Below are 18,245 nucleotides of genomic sequence, written 5' to 3'. Positions count from 1 at the left end.
TCCTAATTTGGAATGGGAATCTCAAACCTCACTCTCATTTCAAAACATTAAAAAGGACCAAAGCCCCTGGCAAGCCTGAGGTGTAATGAGAGGCTGAGGGAGCAGGGGGTCTATCAGATGCAAAGTCATGTGCCATAGGAAGGGATTGCATCCCAAAACAAAACCTAAACCAAAACTCCATCATGAAACCATCCCCATTTCCTCTGAGTACACAATCCTCAAAATCAGAATTTACACTCTTGCTTCCATCTCAATTATTTTACCCTTTTTGGTATTTATGCATTGCTGGGGGAGGCTCTGTACCACGGAGCAGAATCATAGCAGAATCATTATGATAAATCAGGGAAGTGCCCCGTGTGTGATCATTAACGCTGCCAGAGCCTGGCAATAGGCAGTAATTGAATTCGGGCAAACGCTATTAAGCAGGCATTAAGGCTTTGCCTCTCCTTATTGATGTTATGCAAAAACCTCGCTAAGAACATTGCTGTTCCCAACCAGCACTTATTAAAGCCAAGAAACCAAGGCCTGAGTGGAACACCTGGGTCCTGCTCATTCCACAAGAGATGCACAGTCATGAACAACTGATTTAAGGCAGGCATTACTTTCTGTTCATTGATTTTCATCTAGGGTTTGCATTTGTGTTTTGCAAAGGACTCTTACCAACTAGCAAGAATTAAGCTCATAGGTTGCTGCACCGAGCCTGGTGCATTTCGCTCAGCAAACACACAGATTATGTCCAAACACATTTATTTAACCAATTCCACAGCTTCACAGACATCATGCACAAGTTCTGCCTTTCTGGTAGAAAAGAGAAAGTTAATCATTTGATAAACAAAATGTGGGGTTTTTTACTTAGCCGTGCTAAGGTGAATCTGGTAAGAAGTTAGAATTCATTTGAAAATGCACAAGAAAAGCATTTTTCAATTGCTATGTTAGCTAAGCTTAATTCTGTTCCTGATGAATGCAGGCATTCACAGTAATTTATTCAGCAGGCATTTTCATTTAAATCTAACACTGATAGCACCACACAAAAACCAATGAATACAAAAGGGTTTAAAAAAAGCTACTGTTTATAAAATATGATAAAGTAAACAGAAGCTGGTAATTGGGAACAGGAGGATTATCTTTCTCTTGTCCTCCTGTACTGGTTCTGTCTGTTAGCTGACAGACACTCCCTGGGGCCCAGCCTTTGGTACAGACTTTCCCCTGACACACCTGACACAGGTCCTGGTCTGGGGTAAGGCCAAGCCTGACCTCAGTGTGGGCAGCAGGAGCAGCATCAGCCACATGTCACATGAGGAACAGGGAAACAATGTCCTAAATCAAAGCACAATAATCTGCCAGCGCCCCTGGGCTCCCTCCAAGCAGTGATTGCACATTAATATCAGGGTTAAGTACACCACAAAATCAGAACACACATTTCTCAGAATCCTGATTGCTTCAGCCTTTGCCAAACATAAGGAAGGTTTAGAGAGGTCTCAGTAGTTTCATATTACTCAGGAAATACTCAGGAGTTTCATATTACTAAGGTATCTGTTTTGTAAGTAACGTCATTACGGTGAAGCTCAGAAATTTTTTGTTAATAAAATCTGAAATAAATCTTCATAAATGATGCAGCTTCTATGCCCACATCCCAGGCTGCTCCAAAGAGCCACTCAGAAAGCAGCACAGCAGCTGTCAGTTTGGGATCATAATCTCCAGAGGAATCTTCAATGACTTCCTAATTTTGTTTCCAATGTTTGTGATAAACCAGGCTACGATCAATCTCACTTTCCCATGCTTTTTCTTCCTGAGGCATGACACACAGCACTTCTAAATGGTGCAGGATCTGAGTGCTAAAATCTGGAAGAACTGGTACCCCAGGAAAATCAGAAATCTCAAAGACCCAAGAGCTCCAAAATCACACAATTTGAGGCAAATGCAATGACAGGTGCACACTGTACCCACATGAATACAGATTATTAATTTCAGAGGGAATGAACCCCTGTGCCCTCCAGCCTCCCTTGTGAGGCTCTAAACCACCCAAGGAACACATCAGGGAAGCGCAGGACAGGGATCTTTCTTGACACCCCCTGGTTTGGTGGTCAAAGACAATACACTGAGAAGTAAACTAGAGCTTCACTTGCCAACCTTGTGAGAGCACCAAGACAGCTCTGGCAGCATGGGGCTGCACTCCCAGGAGCAGACCCAAGGGATGAGGCAGACAGCTGAGCTAACGTCAGCTCCTTGTTTTAACTGCCAGCAGCAGAGGAACTACTGGGGTAATAATGCTGTGAGTCGCCAACACCCAGCTCAGCTGAGCTGCCCCTACCATCAGATGCATCCATTACATTGCAAATTGACAGCAAATTATCCATACCAGCAGCAGAAATGATGATACACAGAGATCCATCCCTGTACACCCTGCACTGAACCCTGACAGACCCCGGGGAGATCAGCCAGTGTGCTGAAGGCAGATCTCACCCCAGCAGTTACTGCTTCCTCTGCTACTTGATCTTACTGACAATCAGTGCTTTGCAATGATCACTCACACCGATGAAATCTGCCGTTAATGAGAATTCAAATAACCTCCCTTATTCCTTCCCAAGACAACTGAAAGAAGACTCTGAATAGCCCCGGAGTTGGCATTGTCCTCTTAATTACCCTCTGTAATCAGAGACCAAACACGGAGGATCTGGGCAAACAGCAGCAATATTTAATCATCACTTTAGACCATCTGCAACTGTTTTGCAGCAACACGTAAAGTTTATGGATTCCTGAGCTTTGGATAAACGGCCAGGTGCTGTTTAATTGTATTTTTTTGTTGCAAGAGGTTTCTTTTCTCGTTCTGGCAGACACTTGGTGCTGAATTGGTGGCACGGTGCCTGCAGTCTTCCACGCCAAGTTTGGCTCTGAGGGAGAATATCTTCTTGCCGAAGCAAGGGCACAGATTACACATTTAGAGGAGAAAATTCAAAACAGTGTAAGAGGAAAGCCATTATTTTGGGTTGTGCTGAGGGAGGTTAAGAAGACCAACTCATTTGCAGCAAGAGATTAAAATCAGAGAGCTGAGGCATCACACCACCTCCCTGCCAGCCGGTACCATCCCTGCAATGAGGACAGCCAAGGAGACCTTGAGCCAGCCCACAGCCCAGCCCAGAGCAAGGAAGCTCCCAAATCCAGGGCTGGAGCAGGCCAGGAGCTGCTGGGGGAGTTGCCAAACCACCCTCCCCTGGCCATCTTCTTCAAGCCACCCTCCCCAAAGGCAGAGCCTGACCCACAGGACGGGAGGCAGTGAAATCTGCTGCTTCCAACTATTTTTCCCCAGCTCCCAGGAAATGCCCTCACAGAAGGGAATCTCATTTTCTCAGAACCAGAGCTATTTGCCTGCTTGCTGCTCCTCCACTTTTTTCACCTGTACCCACCATTGTACCCAGTTCTGGAGGTCTGAACTCAGCACCACTGATTTCCAATGCTCACTAAAGCATCACCCCAGCCGGTGACACAAGAACCACCTGCATTCAGCTGAGAGCCCAGGAGAGCACAGAGCCAGGACAAATCCTTCAGGAACTATTTCAGCAGTTGGCTGAAAGCTGCAGAATGCTTTTCCCCACAGCTAAGAACAATTTTAGCAGCAAGAAATGGAATTAAAATTTAGATACCCTGCAGCTAAGCAGCACTTCTTTACCTTGACAGAATAGAGCCCCCCACCGTCACAAGCAATCACCCCCTGCCCGTGCTGAAAGCTCATCCAAGGGAAAGCTGCACAAAATCCAAGCGAGCCAAGCAAAGTGGATGGACACTTCCTTCCAGAGTGAAGGGAATCCTAGGGAGTTCACATTCTGAGAGCAAGAGAAAAACCACCTAACAAAACCCCAAACTGGAACTTGCTTAAAAAATTACAAAGGTCATTTGAGTTTACCTCTCTGTGTCTTAACCTGCATGCCAGACATGTAAGGGATGACATTGCTAAGCCCTAGATGGGGTGGAGAAAGCCAAAGAATCATAGGAACGTAAGAAATGAGAATTGTAATTTGATGTTGAGAAATCACATTTGAAAAAGATAGAGAAATACAGAGGCAGAGTGGATCTCAGAGCAGCAGGGCTGTGCTGTTGGATGCAGCAGGATGTGAAGGGATGTTTGAGACAGAGCAATCCACAGAAGGAAACATCCTGGAGATTATCAAGGAAGAATCCAGTGGAGCTCTCAAAGACAGACTGCCCCAGAAACTTCAATACCATTGGGAAAACTGCTGAGAAACTTCTCAAACCCAACAGCAACTTCCCCTTTTCCCCCAAGCATCTCCAAACACCACATTCCCAAAGCACAAGCATGGAGTGATCAGCAAGACACTCCCTTCACCTCTGTGCCCCACGGACTCAGGAACACCAGGAGGGCACCGAGTTCCACCAGGAATTCTGTGCTCTCAGCTCGGAGCAGACCTGGCCACACCTACACGGCTGAAAATGCCTCGGGGTGTTTTCCTCACCCATGGAAACCCCACGGCTGCAGCCGGGCTGAGAAGTGAAACAAAGCCCGGCTATATCCCAGACAAAGTGTCAAAATGTTACTGCAGGTCATGCCCTCATTCCCTGTTTCACAGGAACACCTGAAATCTGCTCCGGGACTATAAACCACTCAATACCTGCACACAACGAGCCATCAGTGACCGCAGGGCAAGGGAAGAAAATGCTCTGAGTAAAGGAAAACTTTTATAAGGAAAACTTTTTAAAACATATTTTGATAAAAAATGAAATTAAATAGGTTTTGTCATAAAACAGGGAGAAAAAGACACGCTAGAACAGCCACGGAAGAGGCTCAGGCTCCGCTCCAGCTCAGGCGGGCACAATCTGCCCATCTGTGGCCGAACCGACACCGGCAAAGCCGCGGAGCCCCCGGTAATCGGCTCCTACCGGGCAGCGCCGCTCCGAAGAAGGGGAGAGACCCCCAAAACTTAGCGGCAATTTAACCAGTCCCCGTGCGAGTGCGGCCGGTGAGGCCCCGCACGGCGGCCGCCCCAGGCCCGCGGCCGCACCGGAGCTGGAGCAGCACCGCTGCCGCCGCAGCGTGGCCACGGACGAGGTCACCTCCGCACAGGGGGCCGCGACACCCCCAGCACGGCCCAACCTCCCCAGCTCACCTGGTAGCTGAGCAGCTCCCCCACGTCCATCGCACCCACCGGGCCCCGCCACCGGGAACCTGTCGCAAACCACCGGGGGCGTGCGACACCTGCCGTAAGGCAGCAGCGCAGGCCGGGTGGCGGGGCGCCACACTGCCGGAAAGCGAGGCGGGGTGGGCCGTGCCGGAAAGGGAGAGGCGGGAGGCGCCACACCGCCGTAAAGCAGCGCGGGGCCGTCGCGAACGGGTGCGAGGCCGCCGGGGCCACCCCCGCCCCTCACGGGTCCCGAGGCTGGGCTCGGGGACCTCCCGCCTGTCCCCCGGTGCCCCATGGCACAGGGCAGGGAGAGAATGAAACCCCGATGTACCCCGGAGACAGGAGGGCCCGCCCTGCCCCGAGCAGCCGGTGCCACGGCGGGCCCGTCCCCGCTGTGCCCCGGGGGCAGCGACACCCGGCAGAGCCCCCGAGCGCTGCCCCCGGGCCAGCGGGAATCAGCGTTTTACGGGCCACGTTTTCCATAACCTTGCAAAGGCGCTGCCAGCGGTTATTGACAACACATTTCTATTTATACCCGGCGTCATTAACCGCTGTCACCTTGAAAACACGCCAATAACCGGGCCCTGAGCGCGGCAGCAGCGGCGTGACGGCCCCTCTGCTTGCTGAGGTCGTGACAAATCGCTCTGTAATTCCACAAGATGCAGAAACCCAGATTGAGGCATTTCTCAATTTAACAAATAAGAATAATTAGGAAAGCGTCAACTCAGCCAAAATCATACTGAATTTATTTCAACTGTGCTTTAAAAAACAGTTTTGAGCTAAAATAATTTTTCATCATGATCACAACTATTATGCAGTTATCTCAGCAGGAGTCTGGTTTGAGAAATCTCAGAAAATTAAAAAAATATATAATGTTTTTGAAGGAGTCCCTCGCATCCCCCATTGTTTCAAGAAAATATAGGAGATCGGTCATGGCGAAATTAACTCAACAAATCTGCATGTTAAAGATGAGATAAATAGAAGATAATTATTAGCTCGTCTGGCTTTGGGGTATTGAGCATTCAGATAATTCCCCAGCTGTGAAACCTCCACATTTGGAGACACTGGAGGGGTACTGGCACATACTGGGAATGGGATTCAGCTACCGGGAAGCCTGACTCCCACCCAGGGATAAGCACAACAAGTAGGGATAAGAACTGACCATCCATAGACACAGAGAATATGATGAGCTGCTCCTGCCCCGAGGCTTCCCCTCCACCTCATTCCCAGTGAGTGGAACAGCTCTGGGAGGAGCTGGGGGAAGGCAAAAACCACCAGTGACAAGAAAAGCCCCAACCTGAGCACAGCGAGCGAGGACGGCACCTTTGCCTCGAGCTTCTTGTTAAAAAATGGGATAGAAAATGTTCAATTCACCTCCCTGACAGGATTCAAAGGCCAGGAGCAACACTCAAAAAAAAAAAAAAAAACAAACACAAGATCAGGAATTTGAAGAACCCAGGCACCACATTGCTGCCTGGGAAGCCAAATTCTCATCCAGTCCTACAGGGCACGATGCAATAACAGAATTTTTATCCAATAAGGTGAGTTGGAGCACAGGGACAAAATACTGAATTAAAAAGCAAAACCAGGAGCAAAATCAAAGTATTTAAAAAGCTCTCAAGGAAATAAATGAAGGACGGAGATGAGCAACTTCTCCAGGTGGTGGGTGCTGCATGGCGCTGGCACCAGCCTCTCCCAGGCGGAACATGCAGCTGCATAAGGGGCTGAACGCTCTGGATGGGCTGGAGCAAACCTTGGGACTTGGCTTGGTCAGGAGAACAAGGACTCCTGGCTTCCTCTTCCCAGGCACCCACCTTCCACAGGGGATGGGGTACCACCCTCAGGACTGACCATGACCCCAGGCCTGTCCTGACACTTTTCCCTGGATAGGCACAGCCAGCAGCAGCTGCCGATGGGGCTTATGCAATGGTCTCAGCATGGAACACCAGATCCCATCCCAGCAAAGCAGGGCTGCAGGGGATGCTCAGAACCATGGATGGGAGCAGAGGTGGGAGGAGGAGGAGGAGGAGGAGAATCCTGGTTTAATTTTATTCCGAGTTCAGGTTTCAACCCAGATGCCTCGAGATCTAATTCTGAATAAATAATTGTACTGAGTAACCCAGGTCCCCCAGTGATTAACTAAACACACTGAGGCTCGCTGAAATTGAATTAGTGGTGTGCACTCAGCCGTTATTACCCTCCCCACGTCATGAATATTAATGAGGGGTTATTAAGAAATGTAAATGATGCCTCAGGGGGTTGGGAGCACCGGGGGTGCAGGGCCGTGTGGGCTGATATGACAAACCATTAGGAAAACAGCCTGATTGAAGCCACTTTTTAATTATGTCAGATCTCGCTCTTTGGCGGGTGCAGCCGCGTTTCCGGATGCTTTCGTCTTTATTAAAATGAGAAAAAGGGAACAAGTCAGAGCTGGAATGGGAAATGAGCCTTTGCATGGGGGAAGATTCAGCCACCCAACAGCCTGGCACGTGGGGATAACTGGGTCCTGCACCCCACAGGGTCCCCCCTGGCTCAGCTCTGGCCAGTACGCCTCCATGCTGACAGAGGGGGACATTGGCACCCCCACAGCACCTGCACCCCATCCCTCGACCCCCACAGTCCCCAGCTCCCCACCACAGCCCTGCTGCCTGCAGCCCCTTGCCTCGGTTCAGCCTGGCTGGGCAGTGGAGCGACTGCCACAGGCTCATGCATTTTAACAGGCTCTCACAGGGCTCCCCGCACCGGAATGGGAGCTGACAGGGCCAGCTGAGTTAATCAGAGTGGATAATGGAGGGAAAGAGAGAAATCTCAGCCCAAATTGCTGCAGAAATCACGAGCCAGGACTCAAAACCATCGAATTAAGCTGGGATGATGCTTAAAGGGGAAGGCAGCAGTTCTCCCAGCCTGCTGTCCCACTGAAGCAGGGAAGGAGGATGGCCACAGAGCCCCTGTCCTCCCACAGAGGGTAGGGGCCACCAAACATTGAGGACCCCCTAGAGATGTGCCACTGGCACTGGGACAGACATTGTGGTCCATCCAGCTCTGCTCCGTCAGGGGGTCACACACTAAACAAAGCAGGCCAGGGGCTGTTCTTTGGAGGGCACCATCAGATCAGATGCTTTGTTGTAGTGACGAGCATGGTGCAAGCCTGGACCTGCTCTACCATCCCAACACTCACTCCCCCTCCATGTGCTCACCCTCTGAGAGTACCAAACCCAGGTGCCTGGACAGGGCTGAGCCAACAGCAAGGGGACAATGGGCATGAGATGGAATCACAGCCCATCTCTGCGAGCCGCTGGCATCGCGGCAGTGTCACGGCAGACAGATGGAGCAGTCTGGGACAGGCACGCACACAGGATCGTTGGGATTCAGGTCTCTCCGCCCTGATAGCTTCATAACACCAGGCTGCTGCTTAATTGCACCCGTAAGTGTTGGAATTACTGAAGGGTAAAATGCAAATGGTGTAACCTTTCCTGAGCTCACCCGGCACTGCTGTGCCGGCTCCGTGCCGAAGGGAGCTGCCTGAATCCCTTCCCACTTCTTAATTGCTCCAGAGCTGCTGGGAGATGCCCTCCCCAGGCCCCAGGAGGGAGAGGACAGGCCCCTTATCAGGGTTGTGTCCTGATTCCCCGGAGGTGCTGGGGAAGCCCTGGGAGCTGCCACCTCCCCAGTCTGACCATGACACCCATTCCAGCCCCACAGCACCGTGACTAGCTGAGCTGGGGCTGTGAAGGTGTAAGCACGGAGCAAAACACAGCCTGTGCCCTCCCTCTCCAGTGCCACCTTCCCACCCTGAAAGGCTGGCACAGCTCCTGACCAGGATCCCTGCGTGCTTGGTCCTGGGTTCCCGTGGTGCTGGATGCCAGGGCACAGCACTGGCTGAGCCCATAGCACGGCAGGAGCTGGAGGGCTCCAGTGCCAGCACGGGAACCCAGCTGTGGTCTCATGGTTAATGAGATTTTCATGAACCTGCGAATCATTTGGTGGGAGGGGTGGGGACAGGCCCGGGTAATTAAAGGTTGCTGACCTGTGAAATCAGGCTGTGAGAAGCCAGGCACTGAGCTGAGGGTAGATGGGGCTGGAGGGGGAGGGAAGAGGAAGGTGCAAGGGGAGAGGGTGCCTGTGGTCAGACTGTCTCTGCTCCCCACCTGTGGCAATGCCACTCACTATCCTGGTACAGTTGGAGGCTGGGTGGTGAAGCAGCACCTTATTTATGGCTCTGCTTCCCTGAGATAAACTCCACAAAGTGTGACAATCAAAATTAAAGATTTCTCCAGAAAGGCAGCCTAGGGGAAATCACTGCTGCGGCCAGTGGAGATTTCCCAACGGTGACTTTTAAATTAAAGGAGAAAAAAATTTCTTTAATTTGGCAGCATGCATGGGATGCAGCTCACTGGGCACGTTATTATCCAGCTCAGCAAATGCTCCCAGAATTCACTCGTGCTCCAAATTACCAATCTATCTGTGAGGCTGCACATCCCCACCTGTGCCAGCATCAACCTGCACTGGGGGGCTGCATCCCAGCGGGGACTGGGTGTGCCCTGACACCCCAGAGCTAAGTCCTGGCAGCTGCCCCCTCCCCACACAACCCAGTCTTTCTGGCTGAGCTGGAGCAGCTGCTGCATGTCCCCAGTGCAGGAGCTGCCCAAGGCCATGGGGAATGGTGGTGCAGAGGGTGCAGGCAGCTGTGGCCCTGCCTGCCCTGGCACAGCTCTTCCCCTCCCTCTCCCCCGCCCCTTCAGGATGAAGCAATGAAATTATTTTTCTACTTGAGTAGTTTTCAATTTAGATTAAGAAAAATCTGCGCTCCGTTAGCGACGCCACAGTAAATCACGCGCGGGCGGCGCGGCGCGGCCGCAACCCCATTGCTTATCGCCTGCAAACCTTTTTTCACGTTGACAGGCTCTGAGTGTGACATTGAGCAGGGCAACAGCAGCCTGGCAGGGACACTGCAAAGGGTGGGGGATCCCCACCTGGCACTCTGTCTGGGATAGCAACCAGAGCAGGCAGGCACCCTGGGAAGGATCAGGCTCGCCACCATCCCATCCAATCCCTGCCAACGCGGCATGGCTTGACAGCACACTGGGGGCACACTAAGTGCCTGCTGCCAGCATCACTCAGTACTCCAGCAGCTCACCAAGCCCTTGCTCTTGCCCATCACCCAACACAGCTGTGACAGCGCCATCACTGCCTGCCCTGCAGCCACACCACGAGCAGGTCCCATCCTCACGCTCATCTCAGCACTGCCACCATCATCATGCCAGCACCATCAAAAGGAGCGTTTGACAGAAAACAAACCTTTTTTTTCCCCTCTGGTTCTTGCAGCTCGTTTATCGCTGGCGCGGGGCAGGCGGAGCTGTCAGCGCCTGAACCTCACTCATCCGTTTAACCTTGGGGGAAGAAACACATTTGTGCCGGATAACGTGCATCAGATGGTGGCACCAGGAGCGCCTGTAGCTGCTGCGCCTGATGGATGGGCTACAGGGGCCTCGCCTGACCTGTGCTTGTATGTTATCTGCATTGCTGCGGGAGGCTTTTCATCACGCCGACAGCTCCGGCAGCACCAGCCTGGCAGGAGCAGCTCACCTCACCAGGAATGGCTGAGGGCACTGCAGCCACAGGCACCCGGCCCCACGGCTGTACTGGCATCATGGCACTGTGGCAGCGAGCCACCATGCCAGAGGACACGTGTCAGGCTGTGCCCTGCCAGATGCCTGGCTGCAGTGGGGCTGCAGGGACAGGGAGAGTTGGTGCCTGCCCTGCCAAGGGGACAAAGGACACCCTCACTGCTGGCAGTGCCAACCACGCCAGCTGAAAGGAGAGGCCAAGCTGCTGCACTTGTTCTTTAGGTGACATTTTGCCAACAAGGGGTCCTGTGACAGTGACAGAGAGGTCATGGTGCTGGGCAGCCTGGAGCCCCGGTGACGGATGAGCGCTGCCAAGTGCCGACACAAAAGCCATTTGGTGTAGGGAAATGATAGATGCTAACACTAATTTTAAGCACAGGCAGCCGAATTCCTCCAGACAGTCTCGGCACTCAGGATTTAGGGCACAGCTGCTGGGTTCAGATAAGGTGTGAAATCAGCCCAGCGTGCAGGGTGTTACTTGGTAATGAATGGCCAGTGATGGATGGGGGTGGCTCAGTGCTATAACCTCCACATTTGGAGCCTTTCAAATCTCTTGCCATCAATCCTGGTTGCTGCCAGGCACCAGGAGGAGGAGCCAGGAACTGGCAATGGGCACACACCATGCCAGATGAGCACCACAGTTTGGAATCTCCCTGCACCACTGGCAGGAATACCGGGGGGGTCTGGGAACAGATCCTGCCCAAGCTGGAGCAGTTACAGCTGGTTTCACCAGCAGCATGACCACACACATCACCTCTCTTTTCTCTCACCATGGAGCATCACTAGCTGCTTCCATGTGCTGGCAGCAGCCCTGGTGAGGAAGGGGATGGTGAGTGATCCTGGCCTCCATCCCTGCTCACCCAGCACTGCCATGGTGAGCAGCCTCAGACCCACGTGGACAGCGCAGGGACAGCTCCAGCCCAAAATATTTATGGTGAAAGTGATGCTGGAAATGGCAAGTGCTGTGCTTGTCTGTAGCGTTTAATCTTTCCTCTGACCTTATAAAAAAAATCTATTTGTGTTGAGATTTTAAATTCACTTCCTAAATCATCCACTACAGGCTTCAGGCTTCACACAGTATTAATTCCTCCTCAAGCAAATGAGTTTGGTATTTGTTCTTTTCCGGTACTGCCAAAGCCAGAGTGCTGGAAGGATGAATGCCATGCTCCCCTCAGAAATAATGCCTGTGCCCCAGCCAGCACTCTGTGCTCCTTGCACCCCAGTGAGCAATGTCACCCTGTGTGCACACTCACCCCCACACACAGCACCTTTGAAGTAATCCCATCTCTTCCAGCTCACAGGAGAGCTCTGAGCAGGATCGTTACCTCTGTCACCTCCCAGAAGGAAGAATCAGAGGTGGGAGTGAAGGCCAGGGTCTGCACAGAGCAGCAGACCCCAGGCACCCTCCTGCCTCACAGGTCAGGGACTGCCTTGTGCCAGGGGACATGTGGCCCTGCTGCAGCTGGGACAGATCTTCCAGAGGAGCACACCAACACACAGCCATCAGTCCAGAGCCACTGTCTGCCAGGATGAGACACGGGCGGTCCTGGTATTGAGCAAATCACTGGGAATGCAAACCAGGTGCACCTGGGGAAATACATCAAAGAATTACTGCTGCTGAGGGTTACAGGGTGTTCCCTGCTCACACACTGCACCTGGGCCCCTCTTCTCCCAGGATCTAAGGGGAGGGGTTAATGATAAACCATGAGGTTTATCAGTCCCTGTGCAATGGGCATGAGCAGGGTGAGTGGACAACCTGCTCCTGATTTATTGTCCTGGAAACATTTTATATAGGCAATGTATTTAAAGGAACTAATTAGAATTGTATTAATATTTATGGACCATATGGAGAAGCTGATAACTGCTATTGGAGGGTATTAGCTGTTATCTTACACTGGGCAGGACTGTGATGTTTGGAGGCAACTTTAATTGTGGTAAGAGCAGCCAAGATCTCACCAGCAGCCAGTGACAGCAGCCCACCTGTCACTGCAGGGGCAAACTATGCTGGAATTAACAACTCTGCTCACATGGTTCCCCTGAGCAGCAGAGCATCCCTCCAGGCATCCCTCCACAGGGATGGCAGCCCCTGCTCTCCCAACCGCTGAAGCAGCAGCACGGTCTCCATGCTGGACACGATGCTCCCAGCCCTGTCTCTGCCAGTGCTCCCATCCATCCAGCCTGGAGCAGGGGGCCGGGAGGGGCCCTAGGGACAGGCAGCCCCAGCAGTCCCTGGCTCATCCATAACCAGCTCCCTGCCCGCGCCCGACCTCTCGCTATAGCAAAGTTCACATCAATTTTCCTTCCCCTCATTTGTCTGTAAACCATGAAGAAAAATCACCGCCGTCCGCCCGCATCAGGCGCTGCTGTGATGTATGGCTGTAATAAAATCCCCATTTTGGGAGGCCGCCTTCCTGCGCCGCCAGCCAGGCACCACGCGCGGCCGTGCCACCAGCCGGGTGCCACGCGTGGCACAGAGCCGTGAGCACCAGCCCAGCCTAGACCCTTGCGTCTTGTCTTGGCTTCACTGCATTATGGATAGGGGCTATTAGAGCTGCTGTTGAGCAGCAGTCCCTGCGAGTGTTCAGGCAGCCAGTGCTGTTTAACCCCCAGATTGTGAGGGACAGCTCAAGGCAGGGCTGAGCGGGGCTGCAGTGGGCAGAACCCTGCCTGTGCTGGGCACCCTGCTCACCCTGAGCCTGCCTGATGTCCCTCAGCCCCCCAGCTCTAGGAACAGTGTCACATACAGGAACTTTCATGTCAGCACCCAGCAGCAGCCATGGTGCCAGCTCGGGGCCAAGCAGTCCAAGAGCACGTGGGCAGGGACACCTTCCACTGGACCAGGTTGCTGCAACTCCTATCCAGCTTGGGCCTTGAACACTTCCAGGGATGAGATGGCCACAGCTTCTCTGGACAGCCTGTTCCAGCTCCTCACTGCCCTCACTGGGAAAAATTCCTTCCTAATCTCTAATCTAACCCTGTCCTCTGTCAGTGGGAAGTCATTCCACCTTGTTCTGTCACTCCATGCCCTTGTCCAAAGTCCCTCTCCAGCTCCCTTGGGGCCTTTTTAGGCACTGGAAGGTGCCATAACTCCTAGGCTCCATAACAGAGCCTTCTCTTCTCCAGGCTGAACATTCCCAGCTCTCCCAGCCTGGCTCCAGAGCAGAGGTGCCCCAGCCCTTGGAGCATCTCCGTGGCCTTCTCCGGGCCCGCTCCATCAGCTCCACATTCTTCTCATGCTGGGTCGCCCCCGGGGATGGGGACGGGGACGGGGGGCGCTGCCGGAGCCCGGCAGAGTCCGGTCCGCTCCCGGTCCATTCCGGCGGAGCAACAGCCTCCTCTGCCGGCCACCGCGAGGGATCGGCGCCGGGACCAGGACGGAACCGGCCCCCGAGCCGCCACACACGGCGGGACGGGACGGGGGGAGCCGCCGGAGGCACCGGCACCGGCTGGAAGGAGCTGCAGGAGGGAAGGGGGTGCAGGTGGGGAGGGGGGTGCCCAGCCCAGGGGGTCCGTGCCCCACAGCCCGGTGGCGGAGGGCACGCCAGGCTCACACTGCCGTGTGCCTCCATCGCTGATGCCGCTCCACGCTGTGACACACAGGGGCACAGAGCAGCCGGGCAGGAAGAGTGCAAGGCCCCCCCCAGCACCAGCCAAAGGGCCAGGACTGCTCGGAAGAGGCAGGTGACCCCCACATCGCCACCACTGCACTGTGGCACGTGCCACACTGGGGCAAAGGTGTCACGCAAAGGGACCCCATGCATGTGACCAGGCTGTTCTCAAAGCCCCTTGTTCCTGCTCATGTTTCCTTTTGATTTAGACACAGAGTTCTGCCAGCAACAAATGCATTTGGCTGCTCGGAGCAGGGATGACGCACACAGGAATTTCCAAGGGGGAAAGTATGATCGTTGAGCTGTAAAAGCCTGGGTGAGGTCACAGAGGTCACATTGGCTTCAGCACAGATTCCTGCATCCTGGCAGGCTGGCCTTGTCACAACTTCCCAGACAGGGCGTGTCCCTGGTGTCCCCCCACACACTGGGACCCCGACTGGGGCCATTCTCCAGCTCCAGCACAGGACAAGTCTCTTCCACCAGCCCCTCAAAAGGCCTGGTTCTGTCCCTCTCCACCCAGTGCAGCTGCTGCCCCTGTGCTTTGCTACAGCCCTGCCAGACCCCTGCCCTGTCCCCCAAGTCAGATTGCCTCTGCCCAACTTGCTGGCAGCACCTTCAGGTGCCCTTTGCCATTCATTGAGGCACAGAGAGCTGTGCCTGCATGGCCACAGCTCAACAATGAGAGAAGCCACCGAACAGCCCCCCGGCAGGGCTGCAGTCCCTTGACCATGCCCCTGTCTGCATGGAACGGGATGCAGGAAGCAGAGGTCCTGCTCAGCAGGGCTCAGACACAGCAGTGGCAGCACAGCAGGGTCCCAAGAGCAGGGAGCACACCTCACCTTTGGCATGGTCACCCTTCACATGCTCAGCTGGGCTCCCTGTGACCCCCCACACCTTTGACCTTGGGCATCCCAGGGTCACCTCTCACCAGTGTGGGAGCATGGGGAGGTGAGAGGCAGTGCTGACCCCGCCACAGCACCCATCTGCTGGGACATGTCTGCAGCCAGTGACATGTCGGCACTGAGCCACCAGCCTGTCCCCACGGAGGAATGGTGCTCAGCAACGGGTGCACCCAGCCTTGTGTCTCATGGAGGCTTCCCACGCTCTGCTCCCCCTGAGGCCATGCTTGCCCGCGGGGACCCAGCCCGTTGTCCCCTGAGGCTCCACCAGCGGACATGGCATGATGCAGGCACCAGGCCAGGACTGGGACAGGCAGGTGCTGGGTCTATGGGATGGGCACAGCCCAGCAGCCCACAGCCCTGTGTCACCCTAGTAACACACTGCCAGGACAGCAGCCCCCAGGGGAACATCTCCCTGAGCAGCCCCCTCTGGGTTCCTATCCCACAAATTCATCTAATGATTTGTCACAGCTGGGTAGTTCTGGGCTCCCCATGGCTGTAGGGTGACCCCAGCCCATGGCCTCATCTCCCTTTCCCCATGAGAGTGCTGAGGGTCCTTTACCCTGCTGCAGCCAGGTTGCCAGGGCTGGACAAGGCCAGGTAAATAATTTCTCAGGCCGTCATTGCCTCGGGCACAACTGTGACACACAGCAGCAGTGAGTGTTTTGGCACACGAAGGTTATGTGCATGGCCCCTCCCCAGCTCCACACAGATATAAACCCCATCAACCTGCGCTCCTCATCCATACCTTTGGCATTCACCAACATGAAGACCACCATTGTTCTGCTCCTGGGCATCCTGGCCCTGTGTGCCCAGCTGCATGCAGCCCCTACGGCTGATGAGGAGAAAGGTGAGTGCTGGGGGGCTTGGGGTGGGTGCCTTGTGATAGCCCCTGGAGCACTGCTGGGCTGATTGGGGCAGGGGTCCCACATGGAAAGAGCAGGTAGGGGCCATCCCAGAGCACAGAGCCAGGCATATGCCAGGCTCCAGAGCATCCATGCACCACTGAAGCTGTGGCCATGCCAGCAGGGCCACCGAGCTCTGCGCCACAGGGACAGCGTGGGCAAGGGGGCTCGGCTGTGGCAGGATGGGGCAGTGTGGCAGGAGCCCTCAGCAGGTGCACAGCTGGACCTGAGGGGCCATGCACCAGTCCATGCCCATGGTGAGAGGACCCTGTGCTGCTGACTGAGGGGCACTGGTGTCTCCAGAGATGGGGTGTCCCTCTGTATCCCTGTCCTTGCTATCCCTGCTCTGTGCCAGCAGCGGGAGGCTGGCTCACTGCTCAGGGGCACCTCAGTGTGCCCCTTTTAATCATTGACCACTCAGCAGTCAGGTGATGTGACTCCAGCACTTCCCTGCTGCCATGGAGGAGCCACGGTCACCCACAAGGCTTGGGTGCAGCCACTGTGACCAGGCTCAGTGCTGGTGGGCACAGCTCCCGAGGGATGCAGCAGAACCAAGCCTTTGGGGCCTGGTTTGGGGCTGCTGATCCCAGGTGCTCAGCCAGGATCCTCCCTGGCCATGGGGACAGCTGGCAGACCCCTGTGCTCCCCACAGCCATCCTCAGCCTCTGCTAAAGAAGCACCTGGCAGAGGCAGGGTGGGGACATCAATATCCTGGATGCCATACACTGGGGACAGGAGCCAAAGCATTCCTGTCTCCCAGAAGGCGATGCCAACTGCGTGGGCTGGAGCTGCTGGCCCTGCTGCCAGCTTGCTTGGTCCCTCTCCAGGTGCTCCAGCTGGCTGGGGGCAGCTTCAGCTGGATTGTCCCTTCAGCAACCAGCTGGGCACCTTGGAGCTAGGGCACAAGTGTGGGCAAAACCACTGGTGCCCACACAGCTCCCACCAGCTCTCTGTTTCCCCTGTGGTTTTCCCCTCATTTCCTTCCATGAGCCTTCCATTTCTGGGCTCCCATCTACTGTCATCCAGCTGCTCTTGTTGCTGGCATCCTCCCTCAGAGCCTCCCAGTGCTCGCTGCTCACTGCCAGCACCAAGGTCACCCCATGCTGGGGTCACCTCAGCTTGGGCAGAGTTGTCACAGGGTCAGACCAGGGCAATGATGCTTAAAGAGAGCACCAGCACAGGGCCACAGCAAGTCACAGTGGGACACCAGTGACCCCAGTGACCAGTGACACAGGTGGGTGTGGGACTGGCAGCAGTGCTGCTGCTCTAGAGAAGCTGCTGCTGGGTCCAGGTGGGCTCTGTCCCTGTGCAGCACAGGTAGAGATGGTGCAGGTCCCTCCTCTCCATCCTGGTGGGCAGTGTGCTCACCTCCAAGCTGTTACCACCCCCATCCCCCCTGGCCGACACAGCACTGTGCTCTGGCCCTGCTGCAGGGGCCACTGGGCTGCAAGATGGTTGCTTTCATTCCTGGCATCCCGATGCTGGCCCTGGGTCTGCTGTGGGAGCATCCCAGCCAGCCTGAGCATGGCCAGGTCCCTGCAGTTCCTCAGCAGGTCCCCATCCGGGAGGGCACAGGGAAAACGGCTGCCTTGATGATCTCCCTGCCACCCCGGGCCTCTGCCCATGTGTCACTCCCACTGCCGTCAGCGGTGACATGAGGTGCGGCAGTGGGGCAGGCGGCTGAGCGCCGGCTTCTGTTCCTGCATAAACACCCGGCAGGGAGGGGACCACAGGCAAAGGCAAACAGTTACTGATTTACTGCCACGCCGCTGTGCCACATTGTTGACTGTGGGGTTAAATTACCTGGAGACAGACCCCGGCAGAGCAGACGCCAACTCGTGACTCAGGCAGGGATCATGTCCCGGCCCCATGCACCCTTGGCCCATGCAAGTTTACAAGATACCTGGAGCTGGGGCTGCCTCCACCAGCAGCAAGAGCACATCACCAGGAACAGGGCAGGTTTCATCCTCCTGCAGGAGGATGGGTGCTGGCAGAGTGGCAAATGCTGATGTGAGCAGGGTGGCCATACCAGGTGGGCGAGCCGGGCCCATTCAAACCATCCCCAGCTTGA

The 18,245-nt window shown here is 54.9% G+C and overlaps 1 protein-coding gene across 1 annotated transcript in view; it reads right to left on the bottom strand.

The window, feature by feature from the left end:
- CTNNBL1 (catenin beta like 1) overlaps window positions 1-5,234 on the bottom strand; it is a 47,353-nt gene extending 42,119 nt beyond the window's left edge. The window contains exon 1 of the mRNA XM_036395808.2: window positions 5,121-5,234. Within this exon, the coding sequence (XP_036251701.1) occupies window positions 5,121-5,150 (30 nt within the window). The 5' untranslated portion in view covers window positions 5,151-5,234. The remainder of the gene's footprint in view (window positions 1-5,120) is intronic.
- Window positions 5,235-18,245: the final 13,011 nt, after the last annotated feature.

The sequence above is a fragment of the Molothrus ater genome, chromosome 17 (genome assembly GCF_012460135.2).
Source record: "Molothrus ater isolate BHLD 08-10-18 breed brown headed cowbird chromosome 17, BPBGC_Mater_1.1, whole genome shotgun sequence".
Lineage (NCBI taxonomy): Eukaryota > Metazoa > Chordata > Aves > Passeriformes > Icteridae > Molothrus > Molothrus ater.
The sequence above is the reverse complement of the archived record's forward strand: the minus strand, read 5'-3'. Positions and strand labels throughout refer to the sequence as shown.